A 16,177-nucleotide genomic window follows, 5' to 3' on the forward strand; every position below is an offset into this window, starting at 1 on the left:
TCTATGTTGTTTATATTCCTTTGTTCCAAACACCAAATCCTCTAGAATTCCTATATTTTTCTTTCCTCTGTTATACACATGTATTCCTTTCCTATTCCTGTGTTTTCCCCTATTCCTCTGTTTTGTATTCCTTCGTTCCAAACAGGCCCTAAAGTTTGAGATAGAAAATATCAAAACAATACTCCCTCCGTTCCAAATTATAAGTCATTCCAAGAATCTTGAAGAGTCAAAGCATTTTCAAGATTGACAAAAAATATAGAGAGAAATATAAAGATTTATGTCATAAAATAGGTACACTATGAAAATATAACTAAGGCCTTGTTTGGATGTGAATTTTTTTGGATTTCGCTACTGTAGCACTTTCGTTTGTTTGTGGCAAATATTATCTAATTATAGACTAACTAGAGTCAAAAGATTCGTCTCGCGATTTAAAGACAAACTGTGTAATTAGTTTTTATTTTTGTCTATGTTTAATGCTTCACGCATGTGCCGCAAGATTCGATGTGATGGAGAATCTTGAAAACTTTTTGGTTTTTGAGGTGAACTAAACAAGGCCTAACAAATAATCTAATGATACTTGGTTGGTACCAAAAGTTTTATTTTGCTATATAAATTTGGTCAAACTTGAAAAACTTTGACTCTCTAAGATTCTTAGAATAACTTATAATTTGGGACGGAGAGAGTATTAGCGTTTGCACCTCTAAATTGGTTCACTATTTAAAAAATACACAACATGATTAATCTAATAATATTTATTTACTATTATAAATATTTGACTCGTCAAAACGTGAGATCTACACTTATTTTGAAACGGATGTAGTACACTCCTGTTGAGCCTGCCATCCTTGTCCATCCATGGATTGAGACCCCTGCAACACTCCTGTTGGGCCTGCCATCCTTGGCATGAGTGGTGATAAAGTGACCTGCTCCAAAAAATCACTCTTTCGAAATTAAAAATCTTCATAGAAAATAGTTTTTTTAGAATAAAAATCCAACAAGAACCAACTAGAAGAATATCATGGGATTTCTTATACGAAATACATGTGCCGGCAGTTCTTAAAGTGAATCCTATGACCTGTTGTCTCGCGAGAGCCCTGTACGGGACCCTCACTTGTATGGGTGGTTTCCAAGGAAAAGAGAGGCTTTATTATTGCTCAGTGAGTGTTTATACTATTTCTGAGCAATAATAATTTGCTTGATGTACAAACTAGCATTACATGGCGCCAAACGGCGGAGTGATTCGATCTAAAAGAGCCAACATTTTTAGATGATCCAAGAGCCAATTATACGAGCTCGATCATGGGTACCACCATTAATTACCCTATGTTTTTCTATGGATACCGTGTTTAGTTCCTGAAAGAAAAAATTTTACGATACTGTAGCATTTTCGTTTGTTTGTGATAATTATTGTCTAACCATGGACTAACTAGACTTAAAAGATTCGTCTCGTAAATTCTGATCAAACTGTGCAATTAGTTTTTATTTTCATCCATATTTAATACTCCATGCATGCGTTTAAAGATTCGATGTGACGAAGAATCTTTAAAAATTTTGGGTTTTTAAGTGGAACTAAACAAGGCCTCAGATAAAAGACTTCCGGCCTGCCTCACCTCGTCCACTATGAAACGCGCGGCTCCCGCCGGTCCATTACCGGCCTTTAATTAATTTGCATCAGAGAGACGGTCGATCGAGCAGCTATATATCTGATTCAAACACCACCACGGCACTCCCCGTTCTTCTGGAACGAGGGCCTGGAGTAATGAAGAGCCATATACATCGTGGATGTAGGGTAGAAGAATATACGAGTTTGTTTGTTCCATCATCATCATCTAAAAGAAAAAAAAAGTCCATCGTACATATCACACACAGACACAGTCATTAATTAATTAATTAGAACAATTGACCTAATAAAATTGCATTTGCTTGCCTGTTAATAGTAAGACATCAGGCACACTGTGGGTCTCAGCTCTGTGGCGATCTAATTTGCAGGCTTTTAAAGATACATGTATACTAGGCATCCTAGATGCAGTCTGAACTGAAACTAGCAGATAAAGAGCTACAGAGAGCTGCAGTTTGCAGCCTGCAAAAAAGGCAAAAGTGATAAGTAAAGTGAGTTGAAATTTTTTTCACCTTTTTTTTTTAATCTTGCAACAGCAGTACCACCACAGTTTGCTCTCAGATCTTGTGTCGTGTGCTTTATATACATATATGTATGTTGGTCCCCTTCCTTTCCTTTGGCACAATAATACCAATGTACTCCAAGTCCTGCACCGTCGATTATCGATCGATCGATCTCTATGTCTGTAGTATTCATGGTCCACTCCAAGTTGAACCATCTACCCGGGCACTGACTGCTTCATCGATCATGAACTACCACTGCTGCTCGTCATGCTTGACATGAGATGCATGCTGCTCTGCATCATATTCATGCCTGTGCTTGCTGCTGCTGGTACCATTCTAGTGTTACCATAACTGCATGTCTGAATGATCTGATGAACACTACTATCATCAGAAGATATTTTATCTTAGCTTATATCATATTATATATCACACACAAATAAAACTTGCATCGGTGTTGGAGAAACTTACTTATTATTAGCCACAGACCCACAGTGGAGTATATGCATTACTTGTGGGGACCAATTAAACCTCTGATGATTACACAAATTAATTAAGAAGTATATTGGTGAGGGAGATGCCTGCGCTGCAGTTAGTTGTGTATGCATGAGAAATAGGAAACACAAAGGCTTGCATATATGCTCTAGCTAGCTGATTGTATGACATTATATATAACTACTACTCAAATTAATAGAGTATATATGCATGTACCCTTTTTTGAAAGTTCCATTACCAGCTTTCATTGATAATGAGAGGAGAGCAATTACAAAGTTTTAAGGCGCAAGGAGCGCCAATTTTTGCACGGTTTCCCAATTAAGTGAACACCACGCCACCCCTACACAGTACAAGAGCTCGATTTACACGATGCTTATAACAACTATAACTGCGCCGGCGATTGTAGAAGTATCTATTAGCCCATGTAGCAGTAGTACACACTCCTGTTGAGCCTTCCATTATCTCGTGACCTTGTCCATCCATGCATGGATTGGATCGGAGAGATCCATCCTTTAGCTGGCCTGTTACTGCATGCTAAGCTAGATGCATGTGTAGTAAGTTATTAACAGTGACACAAGGTACCAGTGGTCCACTATACACTTATGTTTTAACTGTACATGGATCTGGCCCTAGTTTAATTTTGGTGCGGGTCATGGGAAAGCACTGTTCATGCACGTCCTCTGCATGCTGAGCCAGTACTGATATGAATTTTGTGCTCTTGTACAACCTGCCGCTCCTATCTAGCTATACGTATGCGTATGCTTGCTTGCAGTGCCGTGAGTGGCATGGCAGTATATATGGCACGCAACGTTTAGTTCTGTTCGCTTGGCTGATAAGTCATTACTGTTTGCTAATTTATTATAAAAGAAAAATACTACTGAAGATTCAATAGATAAACTTAAACAAACAAAACATATTTTGCTTTGTTTTTATACCTTTTTCTTAGATTTTTTTCGAACGGAGGGTGATCCCCATTTCCATTAAAGAAGTAACGGAAACACATCACCCAGACAATATTTTAGGAAAAGCAAGCTAGAGAAACCTGAACAAAGACTATGGTCTACCCAGTACTAGGAGCAACTAACAACCAATTATCCATTTAACAGCCAAACTGAAATCATACCTTTTTCTTAAATAAAATAGAAGACTCTGCTGGCTCATCATCCGCACATTGTAGCAAGGGTCTAGAACTATTTAGAGCCATGCTAAACAAGATTTACCCATTTGGCAACCACACACTCTTGCTCAGCAGGGACAAAGCTAGGCCCCGCGCGGCGAGCGGTTTCCGGCATGGCGTGGCGCAGCCTGCAGCCCCGGTGCGATGAGCTACCCCCAAGGCGACGCGACCTACCTACCCCTGGCACGGCGAGGTTTGCTGCCCCAACGCACCTCTAGCTCCCATCCGTGGGGAGAAGAAGCAAAGTGAGGATGACAAACGGGACCCACATGTCATTCTCCGTAAGGATGAAAATGGGAACCTAGTTTTAGGTAGTATTGCTGGAGTTGGAAGCAAAATTTGGATAATATAAAAATAGATGGCTACTTAAACAAACATTTAGGTATCCTGATTTAGGTAGTACTGCTAGAGATGCTCTAGGAGACTATATCTTATCTTAACACCTATCTTGCTCAGAAAACGAGATAATTTATGGCCACAATGACATGGCTCATACTGTTGAAAACACCTCGCTACTTAGCTCTCTAGCTTTCGAGACCTAACTACTAAGAGTGTTATTAGGGCGCGCAGGTACAATAATGGACTTATAGTCAAGCTAATGCTGATGTGGAGGAGAGAAGAGAGGAGAGAGATGATAGCTTGGCTCTTATGTAAACACCAAGCTGGGCACAGATGCATAGGTAGTGGTGGGCCTAAATAGTAAGTGTTGTAAGAATGAATTGGAAAGAGAAGATATTTTAGAGACAAGTAAGAGACAACTTATTGTATAACTTAGCTCTAATCATTTGACTTATAGCCAAGTACTTAGCTCTATTATTGATTTTTCTCTTAGTAGCTGACATCGTGTTTGTCGATGGTGCAGGACCAGATGCAGTTGGATCATTATTTGCATCACCTAGGAGTAGCCCAGCTTTTTTTTGCTCCTCCCAAAACACGCTATCAACGTACATGCAGATGACCCCAGTTTTACGGTATTTGTTTTTTCCCCCTTGAATTATCTTTTTCTCGAGTGCATAAATAAAATAATCTCGCTTGACGTCGGTTTCTAGGATGACACAAGTATCCTACCATGGAATTGTGGTGCTATTATTAGCACCATACATTGTTGGGTTTGGTCCCAATTTTGATTCCAATTTTTTAAGAAATAATTTCAAAACCCATACAATCCTACAACCTTGTCAGTTGTATCTATCTTTTTTTTTTTGAGACAGAGAGGGTAACTTGTATATCTATTTATGCTAGTTTTTTTTTTTGAGCAATAGATTCTATCTATTTATTATGGTTTATATGCTAGAATTCACGGTTAAAGCTCGCAAACGGCCCGTTAAGAGTCGCATGGTAGTTGGGGCCTAAGGACACGAGCCCAACTACTACACACACGCGGCCCATGAAACGGGCACTGGGCGCACCGCCAGGCGCCAGCGGCTACTCTACGCCACGGCCCACGGTGCTCGTCTTCCGCAACCACTACTACTGGTATGTTGGGCCGAATACCATCTACGTACGTCTGTATCGATCGGAGCGGCGACACACTCTACATGGGCCGGACTGCCCGTTTCTTGCAGTGGTTCATCATACAACATGGCATCCACTCAAAAGAAGAGAAGAAAAAAAACTATACATGGCATTCATTTTACTTCCTTCTCTTCTCTATTATATAATGCAAGCACGTACGACAGAGCTCTTGCCGAAACCTTTTCTAAATTTTGGACTATTTCTTAATGTAGCGTATGATCGTCATTGCTGGGTTTATTGTAGAAAACATTTTTTTTTTGATTAAAACGATGTCCTTCTTTTTGGAGTCAAAAGTCAATGTGAGTTGAATGAATGATGTGCGACCACCTTGCCATGCCAGCGCTGCTGGGCGGCTACTAGAGCAGCGAAACAAAAGCTACTCGTTCCGGCCGGCATGCACGCAGCTCCGATCCGGTGTGAGACCCGGCCGCCATGCAAGCTTTCATATGCATGCATGCATGGTGGTGGTCGTCGGCCGGCCATGAAATGAAGAAATGTCAAATGCGCGCATGTATTGCAGCCACAGCCCAAACAAAGGTGATGCATGATGACCCCGCCCAGTACGTTATTGACCACCTTGCCTCTCCGTCGTCGCTACCGACGTCCTCGTGCCGCCTGCCGGATACCGACACGTGGCACGCACGTACGGCCCGCCGGCCCCTTTTAATTTTAAGCAACCAGGATACTACTCCGTACAATGTAAATTGACTTCTATAAGTGTCTTATAAATCAAACTATTTTAAGTTGGATACTGTCGATATGCACAGCTTCCAGGTACATACCAGTGCAAATTAATGGATCACACCATCTATGTGCTAGCTGGCTGATGCCCATATATGTGTATGTATCGAACCAGACACTATACTTCCTCTACAGCACCTGACCTACCATTGCCACACTATACGTGTTTCACATAAAACTAATTTATTCATTCTAGATTATAAGTCATTTATTCGTCAAAAAATTGTAAGTCATGCATTTTAGTTTGTCTTTAGTTAGGTAAACTTCTCTAGATTTGATCTAACTTATAAAAAAAAATGCACAAACATATATAACATGAAATTGGATTCATTAGATATATTACATTCTAATAGTTTACTTGTTTGATATTGTTGGTGTTAACTTATTATTTATAAATCTGGTTACAATTAGAAAAGTTTGACTAAACACAAAGGTAAAAAAAATGACTTACAACTTAGGACATGCATGCTTGGATGACTAGTTGCTAGTCATAATCCCTGGACCTGCCGGTTGACATATATATTGTCTATTTATTTATTTAAGTCATGATGATGTGTCGGCAATGGCAAGCTATGGATCACCTCTCTCGCACGACACCATACATACATACATACATACATACATACACAGATTGTGCTCGTACGGCACATCATCAGCACTTTAGTCTTTATTAGGAATGCACTAATGCCTCCACGATATAAATAAAGCACGTTCCATCAAAATCGATGGACGCACAAATCAGGTCAGGGGTGTCAAATCAAGTGTCAAGTAAGACTTGGCACCTAAGGTAAGGCACACTACTAGCCAGCTGCTTAGTTGGAGGTCTCCCAGCAAATGGAAGATGCATGACTAGCTAGTAATAATGGAACTAGTTTGTTTTTGTGACTATAAATATCACTTTACCTTGCATTGTCATAACGAATTTATCTAAATTTGACCAAATTCTGAGAAAAAAAAATATTGACATCTTCTAGCAGGTCAGATAATTAAATGCTCTAATTTGATGTCATGGATGTCATAGTATTTCTCAATAAACTTAAATTAAATTAGACGAGCTTAACTTATGACCAAACTAACAAACTATAATACTTTTTTAAAAGAGACTTGGTCATTATATTAGCTGCTTGCTCATCAAATAAAACTGTTTTTTCCCCGGCCTTGAATTGCCCAAATAAATTTGACAGTAGAATGAACGGTATAAACCAAAAACAAATATATGAGAGAAAGTGGACGTGATTTCAGACGAGAGTTATAAACACAATCTTGAGAGAAAAAAAAATAGTACTAACAAAATAGTCTAGATGAATTTGAAGCGAAAAGGTTAGCAGAAGCCACGTGAAGTTGAGCAAAGTGATTAGCGCCGGCCCAACGAGCCCACTAAATCCAACACAATACAATACGTACAATTGATTCGCATCGTCCCATATAGACACTTAATTTTCTTTTTTATAAATAATCATGATGCCGTTATAGACAAGAAAGAAAACCAAACATACCCCCTCTATCCCAAATTATCCTAAGCCGAACTATCTTGGGTTAAACCAACTTTAATTTATAGTGAAGAATATATAACACACTATTTATGACACCAAAATAAGCAGGTCATGAAAAAAAATCATAATGTATCTAGTAACACTAATTCGATGGCATAAAATAAGGGATCATATTGGCTATAGGCAGCCTTGTTTAGTTTCCAAAAAAAATTTCAAATTTTTTAGATTTTCTGTCACATCAAATCTTACGGTATATATATAGAACATTAAATATATAGATAAAAATAGCTAATTGCACATTTTATCTGTAATTTATGAGACAAATTTTTTGATCCTAATTAATCTATGTTTGGACAATATTTATCAAATATAAACAAAAATGCTACTATATATATATATATATATATATATATATATATATATATATATATATATATATATATATATATATATATATATAGAGAGAGAGAGAGAGAGAGAGAGAGAACTAAACAAGGCCTAACTAACGAGTATTTGTGGCATAAATATTAATGCTTTGTAATATTAGCTATAGGTTATCATCTAGCTACCTATTACCTGGTTTGATCTAAATAGTGAGATAGTTGTTTATTTAATATTAACTAACAATTAGCTAAACTATTAGTGGCACCCATTTTAGATAAATAAATGAGCTAATTATCGACAGATTACTATTAGCTATTTGGATCCAAATAGGGCCTAAGAATCGTCACAAATTAGGCCGTGTTTAGTTCGTGGACAAAAAGATTTCGTGACACCTTAGTACTTTCGTTTGTTTGTGGTAATTATTGTCAGATCATGGCTAAACTAGGCTCAAAAATTCGTCTCGTAAATTTCGACCAAACTGTGCAATTAGTTTTTATTTTCGTCTACATTTAATACTCCATGTATATGCTTAAAGATTCGATGTGAGGGAAATTTTGAAAATTTTTAGGATTTTGGGTGGAAGTAAACAAGGCCTTAGTAATACATCTGCAAAGAAGGGTGTAGCACTGCAACGTGGCTTGCTGTTGTGTTCGTTAAGTGTCATCATGTCATGTGAAACACCCCCCCCCTATTGGCTTAGGGGTGTTTAGTTGGGTTTTTAAGGTTTAACATGAACTGTAGCATTTTTGTTTTATTTGACAATTAGTATCTAATTATTTACTAATTAGATTTAAAAAAATCGTCTCACAAATTACTCTCTAGTCATGTTTTACTTTTATAAATAATCTATATTTAATACTTGGAAAGAGGACACTTGTTGACTTCTCACGATGTGAGCTGGCCTGTACATAAATTCCAAAGGAACCCAAAGATGCCAAGGATGAGGTCGTACGTGGGACCTGGATGTCATCCTCCGTTCGTTCCTAGTAATACGCAGTTTCGGGACCAGACGCAACGGGACGGGGGACCGGGCCGCGCCCATCGTCTGAGTCTGACTACTGAGCCCAACCCACGTCAGCCAAGCTAGCCGTTGGGCCTTGCCGTTCCTTCCTCATTTTCACCATGAGGCACGTGGGCCAGCGCGTCGGGTCCAGGGTAAAAATGGTAAAAAAAAAGAACATAAGGCCGCACTGAAATCCTAGCTTGGTTGTCCGTGGGCCGTGTTTAGTTCGAGAAAGAAAAAATTTAGTGACACCGTAGCAATTGGTAATTATTATCCAGCCACAGACTAACTAGACTCAAAAGATTTGTTTCGTAAATTTCGATCAAATTGTATAATTGGTTTTTATTTTCGTCCATATTTAATATTCTATATATGCATTTAAAGATTTGATATGACGAAGAATTTAAAAAAAAGCCTTTGCGTTGCGTGCACACCGCTACCCAACACAAGGGACCGCGCTGTCTCCATGATCTGTGGGCCACGGCTGCCGTGCCGTTGCCGTCCCATTCCCATGCCATGCATGCCGATGCGATGCGGCGCACCCCCACACGGATGATGCCTTGCGTTGGAAGGTGTGTGCGCGTGAGCTGTGTACGTAGCAGTGTGATGCCCAAGCCTTTTCCCTGTAGCCTGTGTCCCACGCCTACACCTCTCAGTGTCCCCGCAATAGGAATTATGCTCCGCGCACCAAGACCGCGGAAAACTGAACTCCATTGTTTTACTCACACACACAGGATGTGCGACTTTGAGTTAATTCCATACATGTAGACACCATTTGAGGTGCAACTTTTAATAATTATCATTAGCCTATATCAATCAGGGCATATTTGCTTTTATCCTCAGAGGCGTTAGAAGCGTTCCCATGTGTCTGATTTTGGACGCCTGGATCTGGAACCGATGCAATGGTGTGTCTACTGTCTATGACAATTCGAAGCAAACAAAGTATTATTACATATAAGATCGCACCATACGTATCATTGACTAGCTTTGGATGTGTAGATTAAGAAAACTCCCCCCGCCTCACGTGGTAGTGTGGATGGTTCTTCCCCAACTACACTGAATCACATTTTGTTTCCTTTTCATGCATTGCTTCTTTTACTCTGTGCATTTTAACCTTTTGGCATAGTTATTGAATGAAAAGAGACAAGCAAGGTAGATCAACCACTTACGGATCGTGTACCTATCGATACAATTCTAGAAAAATCTCTAAGATATCTCTCCATTATTTTTTGTCGTTTATGTATATGTGATCAAACTGGATATGACCATATCAACAACCGTAGCCGACTTCAACATCTGACTAGCACGTAATCACGTGTGTCTACATATATATTGTGCTTCCTCCACACGAACAATCCTTGTTATGGTGCTCTCGACAAGAGGTGATATCGCCAGCCTACGCCCGACGTAGAAAGAGAAACAAGGAGAAAGAAGACCATATAGTGATGAGTAAATCGATATGAGCCGAGAAGATCTGAAAATGAAGATAGAGCATATATACCATCAAGCATGATAGTAATACTTTTTTAATAATTAGGACGTTACATATGCCCTTATTAAAAAATAAAAAAAAACAAGAAGAAAGATAGTATCGGTGACCAAGTACTTCCGTAGGTCACCCAACCGTGCGGGTGGCTCTAGCAGACAGCCGTCCGGCCATCAAGAGCAGTCCCCCGTGTCTTTTTACAGCTGTTTTTGTTCCGTTTCCTCACGCCATTTTTTCCCCATCTTTCCTCGTCTCTCTCTCTCTGGAGTACTCATCATCATCAGTCATCAGTGTAGTGTAGTGTAGTGTAGTGAGCAAACTTTATTGTGTGCTTGCTTGCTTCCCTTGTACTGTCGGCCCATTTCTCCACCTCCCCAGTCCATCCATCCATCCATCCATTACCCAGCAAGCAAGCATTGCCTTCCCTCTCCCCCGGAGCGGAGAGCCGCCCGCCCGCCCGGCCTCCCATGGCCACCTCCTCCCGCTCCGTCCCGCACTGACGTGACGCCGCCGAGGGATTGAGGACCCAAGACCTCCAGCTGGAGGAAGAGGAGTCGGAAGGAGCGGCCGCGCGCCCTTCGCCAAGACTTGCGTCGTCGGGTGGCCCGGCCCTTCGCCGGCGACGACAAGCACCCACCACGTACGCCCGCCACCTCCTCCTCCCCTTCATGCCGCACCCCAAACCCTAATGTAAGCTAATTTCTGTTCGGATCCGATCCACTCATCCGGTTATATCAGTAGTATATGCGTGTATCGTATCATACCCGCGAAAGCTTGGATTTTTTTTGTTTTGGGAATTCTTGCCCCGTCTCTGGTTCTCTGTCTTACTCTGATGACGTTACCCACGCGACGCTTCTTCTGCGTAGGTTGCTGAGGAGCAGCGATGTCGACGACTGGCGAAATCCTGCGGACGGAGCTATCTTCCAGGACACCGCCGTTCGGCCTGAGGCTATGGATTGTGATTGGTATCTGCATCTGGGTGGCGATCCTGTTCATCCTAGGCTTCATGTGCTTCTGGTCCATATACCGGAGGAAGCCCAGCAAGTCGTCCTTCGACAGTACCAATACCATCCCGGTGTCCCAGATTCCGGACGTCTCCAAGGAGATTGCGGTGGACGAGGTGCGTGAGCACGCTGCTGTCCAGAGCTTCCATGTGCACGAGAGCCGCACACTGGCGGTGGCGGTGCAGGAGAAGCACTGCGAGAAGAAGGATTCTGGGAAAATGCTGGGGCACCTGGTCAGGAGCAAGTCGAGTGACGCTGATAATCTGAGCCAGTGCAGCTCGGCGTACCAGTGCGAGAAGGCTGCAAGCTCATATTCTGGTGATGAAGGCAACTCGGGCAATGCTATCGCTAGGAGGCAGTACTCTCAGTATCCAACTGTCTCCGCGTCTCCGTTGGTTGGTCTCCCCGAGTTTTCGCACCTAGGATGGGGCCATTGGTTTACTCTCAGGGATTTGGAGCATGCGACGAGTCGGTTCTCTAAGGAGAATGTCATTGGGGAAGGTGGATATGGCATTGTTTACCGGGGTCGACTCATTAATGGGACTGATGTTGCAATTAAAAAGCTTCTTAATAACATGTAAGAAGCTATGATGATTGTTTGTTTTACCTCAAAGATGACTTTCGTATAGAACCTGAAATATTAGTCTGCCTTCTTTTTATGGTCTCAGCATTTTGATAGTGTTTGGTATGTCACTGTAGGGGTCAGGCAGAAAAGGAGTTCAGGGTTGAAGTTGAGGCAATTGGGCATGTCAGGCATAAGAATCTGGTCCGCCTTCTAGGATATTGCGTCGAGGGTATCCACAGGTGAAGTTAATTCCCGATCAAATACGCTAACTGTTTGCTACCTGTTGTCTCTGCTACCATATATATGTACTTGATAAAATCTTAAAGCTCCAACGCTTACAAAATCTAGCACTTGACCACACTTTGAGAAGGTGTGCTTGGTGCATTCATTCAACTGTAACCTTGCACTTGCAGCCTTGAGAATTTTATCCGATGATGATAATAATCATTGTTATGATTTTCCTAGCTTGCAACAAGCCCTCATTTCATTTTGCTTGACTGTTTTCTTTTTGTTCAATACCATATTAAATAGGTTATGGCGTATGACCAGCCTTTTTAGGACCCAGTAGAAGTGTATGTCTGTTATTGATCCATCACTTGGACAGTTTCGAACTGTACTTAAAACTTACCTCTATCATTCATCAATTTGTGTTGCTCTTTGTCTTTACATATCTGCTTGTGCATTTATTTATTGTGTGAAACTTGTATGATAGCTGTTATAGTTTGACACAACATGGTAACAAATTATATTCTTTTACTGGCGGGAAGCGTTTTATGATGGTTGACTGAAATCCCAAAATGTTTTGTGTCCCATTCTTCAGATATATCGTTGCTCGCGGTGCTTCGGGAGGAATACAATAGTCTTTGGCATTCACAAGCCTTGTAGTCTATCCATGTGGCACAGGCCTGTTTGGTTGGTGGCGTGGCCTGGGGCACTTGCCCAGGCATGTCGATCCAGCCGCAGGGCACTCAAAATTGATGGCATAGGGAGCTTCCTTGCCAGCCAGTCTCTGAACCAAACGGGCCCTACATCCATAAAACTAGGTGTGGTGTCAACAGTCCTTAATCAGGAGCCAAATAGCCATGAGACATCGTCATATTATACCTCTAGAAGCTCTTGCTCGCCAAATTTTGTGTTGATGTCTGATATAAAGCTAACAATAACTGTGCTTAATGAGATATTAAGTCCTCAGGACTTCAATTAACAACATAAATAGGTTATCTTCTAAAGATAAACAGTGTCTAGTTAAGATGTGTGCCTCACTGCCAGATTTTAGATTGATCATTTAAAAGTTCACTGTTCTACTTCTACCTGCTACCACATGTTACAAGGATTTTTACAACTGAAGTTGTGACATAATGATTTCTATGTTTTGAAGAAAATTGTCACTTGGCACCCCAGATATGCATTTTTGTTTTTACTTGCCTGAATAAATGAATATGAATGTCCCACCTCTTGAGAAAAGGAAAATAAAGTTTTATGTTAGTAATCTTAAAATTGTTGTAAACCACAATGGTGTTTCTTTTTCCATTTGATCCCTGTTTTTTTGGTAGTTTGGTTTGGTTGCTAGCTGATAGTTCATCGGTGTTTTGGTTGTGTGCGTTAGGAGTGGGTCATCTCTTTCTTAATGAAATGATATGCAGCTCTCCTGTGTGTTTGTCTGTTCGAGAGAGAAAAATATCTGAATTGCAGAGAGCTGAGTTATGCTCATTTAACTTTCTACCTCACTGCTTAGTGCTGGCCCACTGATTCAATGAAACCTTGGCAATTAGATATTTTGTGAGGTGATGCTATTAGAGCCTTTTTGCTTTCTCCATTTAGGTTCAGCCTGGTTGAACATTTAAAGTGGTGTACGGATACCATTTAAATCTATATGCTTCATACATCATATGGTTATTTAATCCATTTGAGCATTCTCCTAATCATACCATGTTATTCCAGGATGCTTGTGTATGAGTATGTGAATAATGGGAACTTAGAACAGTGGCTTCATGGTGCAATGCGTCAGCACGGTGTTCTTACTTGGGAGGCCCGGATGAAAGTCATTCTTGGAATTGCCAAGGCGTAAGAAATGACCCATTCATCATTTTGCATCTTTTATATGCATATGTTTATTAATGTAAGATGTTTTCTGTAACTGAACAAAATACAGGCTTGCTTATTTACATGAAGCCATAGAACCAAAAGTTGTACACCGTGATATCAAATCGAGCAATATTTTAATTGATGAAGAATTCAATGGCAAGCTTTCTGATTTTGGATTGGCCAAGCTCTTGGGTGCTGGGAAGAGCCATATCACAACTCGAGTTATGGGAACATTTGGGTATGGTTTTTTTTTTGCATGTTTTTCTTTATGGGAACATTTCTGAAGTATGAATTTTCTTCACTAACTGGAACTTGTGGTCTTCACATGCAGTAGGGGGTTTACATATTGAGAGCTTTGCTTCCCATTTTTTAAGAACTAGCTCTGTAGAGCTCCGTATGGAAACAACCACTCATCTTTTTATTTCACTACTGTTTCAGGTATGTGGCTCCTGAGTATGCCAATACTGGTCTGTTAAATGAGAAGAGCGATGTCTACAGTTTTGGGGTGCTACTACTGGAAGCAGTGACTGGGAGGGATCCAGTTGACTATGGTCGGCCTGCTAATGAGGTGAGCATCTGCTATTGTCTCATGCATATGCTTAGCAAGAAGTCCATAGTCCATACTAGTTGCCATTTGTTTCAAAGCAAAACAGGTCTACCTGGTAGGAGGGACAATATGCTTCAGGTGTTTATGCCTAGTAACCCTTATGGCAATAGTACTTCTAAATTTATGCTTGTAGCTGTGTCAGGTCTGAATGTTGATCAGCCACAAGCCTAACATGGTGGCTGTGCAGGTTCATCTGGTGGAGTGGCTGAAAATGATGGTTGGCACTAGAAGAGCGGAGGAGGTAGTGGATCCCGACATGGAGTTGAAACCAGCGATTCGTGCTCTGAAGCGCGCACTTCTAGTGGCACTGAGGTGTGTGGACCCAGATGCTGAGAAAAGGCCCACTATGGGTCAGGTTGTTCGGATGCTCGAGGCAGAAGACGTCCCATCACGGGAGGTTTGTACATCCTGAGCTTTGTTCCGTCAATACAACTACTCTGTAATTCCCTGTGCAGTAGTTCTAAATCTTGTGTTGTGATCCTCTGAAGGACCGCCGGAGCCGGAGGGGCCACAGCAACAACGCAGACAGCGAGTCCAAGGCAAGCTCAAGCGAGTTTGAGATAAGCAGTGATCGAAGAGAGTTAGGACCGTCATCGAGGTTCCAGCCCTAACTCCCTGTCAGAGAGCACAGCAGATCACCAGGTTCAAGAACTCGGTTTCAGTTCAGTTCGCCGGGTTGTCTCTTGCTGGCTCGCTCATGCATTCAGTGGGCCGTTCGAAAGATTGACCTATTTGTGAATCCGCGCTGGTTTTCACACTGGCGGGGCTTTGGATGGTGGTAATGGTTGTTGGTACTGGCTTTGGATGGTGGGCATTGGTTGGTACTTGTTAGAGATATAGGAAGGACATGGACATTGCATTTTGTACTGTAGGTATTACCTTTCCTTGGTGGTAGCCAGCGTAGAGGGCAGAGTTGGATCGATTCCCTGGGAGATTGAGACTTGTCGTGGTTCCTATTCGTGTTCTGTTTGTCTAGCAGCTTGTACAGAAACTTTATTATTGTCTGGTTCTTGGTTAGGATTCATGGCGAGTAGAAAAGATAGTCGGCTCTTTCCTGATGTGATCAGTGGCTTGAAGGTTGAAGCGTCAACCTTTTCGTATCCGGTATTCATTTCCAATGGAATCTATGCTGTTCATTTATGTGAAATTTCTGTAAAAATCGAAGCAGACTGAATGAATTACTGGCTTCTAGTGCACGTGCTGACACTGGCAGAAATGAGAGCAGGTTTTGCACTTACTGAACGTCACCGGAACTCCAATCCGGCCGCTAATGGCGCACGGCGGCGCGGCGTTGCGTCCGCCACGGGCGCCTGCCTTTTCCGTGGCCTGCGGCGTAGCGTAGGCTTGGGCCTGATTCTTTTACTGGCGGGCTGGCCAAGTTTAGAGATCCCTTGGGTGGGGCCCATATGAAGTACCACCAATCCACGATTCTGCCATCTATCCACCGTCTCCTCGTCTTGTCCCGTCTCCTCGCAGGCTCGCACAACCCAGTCCCATCTGCGCG

General features: G+C 41.6%; 1 protein-coding gene and 1 long non-coding RNA gene across 3 annotated transcripts; one reads left to right on the forward strand and one right to left on the reverse strand.

Moving 5' to 3' along the window:
• On the reverse strand, nucleotides 2,832–3,969 carry LOC110430008. The gene is made up of 2 exons (XR_002447178.1): nucleotides 3,737–3,969; nucleotides 2,832–3,152 (listed from the first exon to the last, which is right to left on the reverse strand). It is a non-coding gene; the product is annotated as an uncharacterized LOC110430008 (long non-coding RNA).
• LOC8066554 (probable receptor-like protein kinase At2g42960) lies at nucleotides 10,673–15,820 on the forward strand. Of its 2 annotated transcripts, none has more exons than XM_002440323.2 (8): nucleotides 10,673–11,102; nucleotides 11,279–11,993; nucleotides 12,116–12,220; nucleotides 13,923–14,045; nucleotides 14,134–14,304; nucleotides 14,505–14,634; nucleotides 14,861–15,070; nucleotides 15,162–15,820. In XM_002440323.2, the coding sequence occupies exons 2-8, from the start codon at nucleotides 11,296–11,298 to the stop codon at nucleotides 15,282–15,284; spliced, it is 1,560 nt and encodes a 519-aa protein (XP_002440368.1). In that variant the 5' UTR covers nucleotides 10,673–11,102; nucleotides 11,279–11,295; the 3' UTR covers nucleotides 15,285–15,820. The 2 variants fall into 2 exon arrangements, with proteins under 2 accessions (XP_002440368.1, XP_021303502.1); XM_021447827.1 differs by having other exon boundaries at nucleotides 10,673–11,052.

The sequence above is a fragment of the Sorghum bicolor genome, chromosome 9 (assembly GCF_000003195.3).
Source record: "Sorghum bicolor cultivar BTx623 chromosome 9, Sorghum_bicolor_NCBIv3, whole genome shotgun sequence".
Lineage (NCBI taxonomy): Eukaryota > Viridiplantae > Streptophyta > Magnoliopsida > Poales > Poaceae > Sorghum > Sorghum bicolor.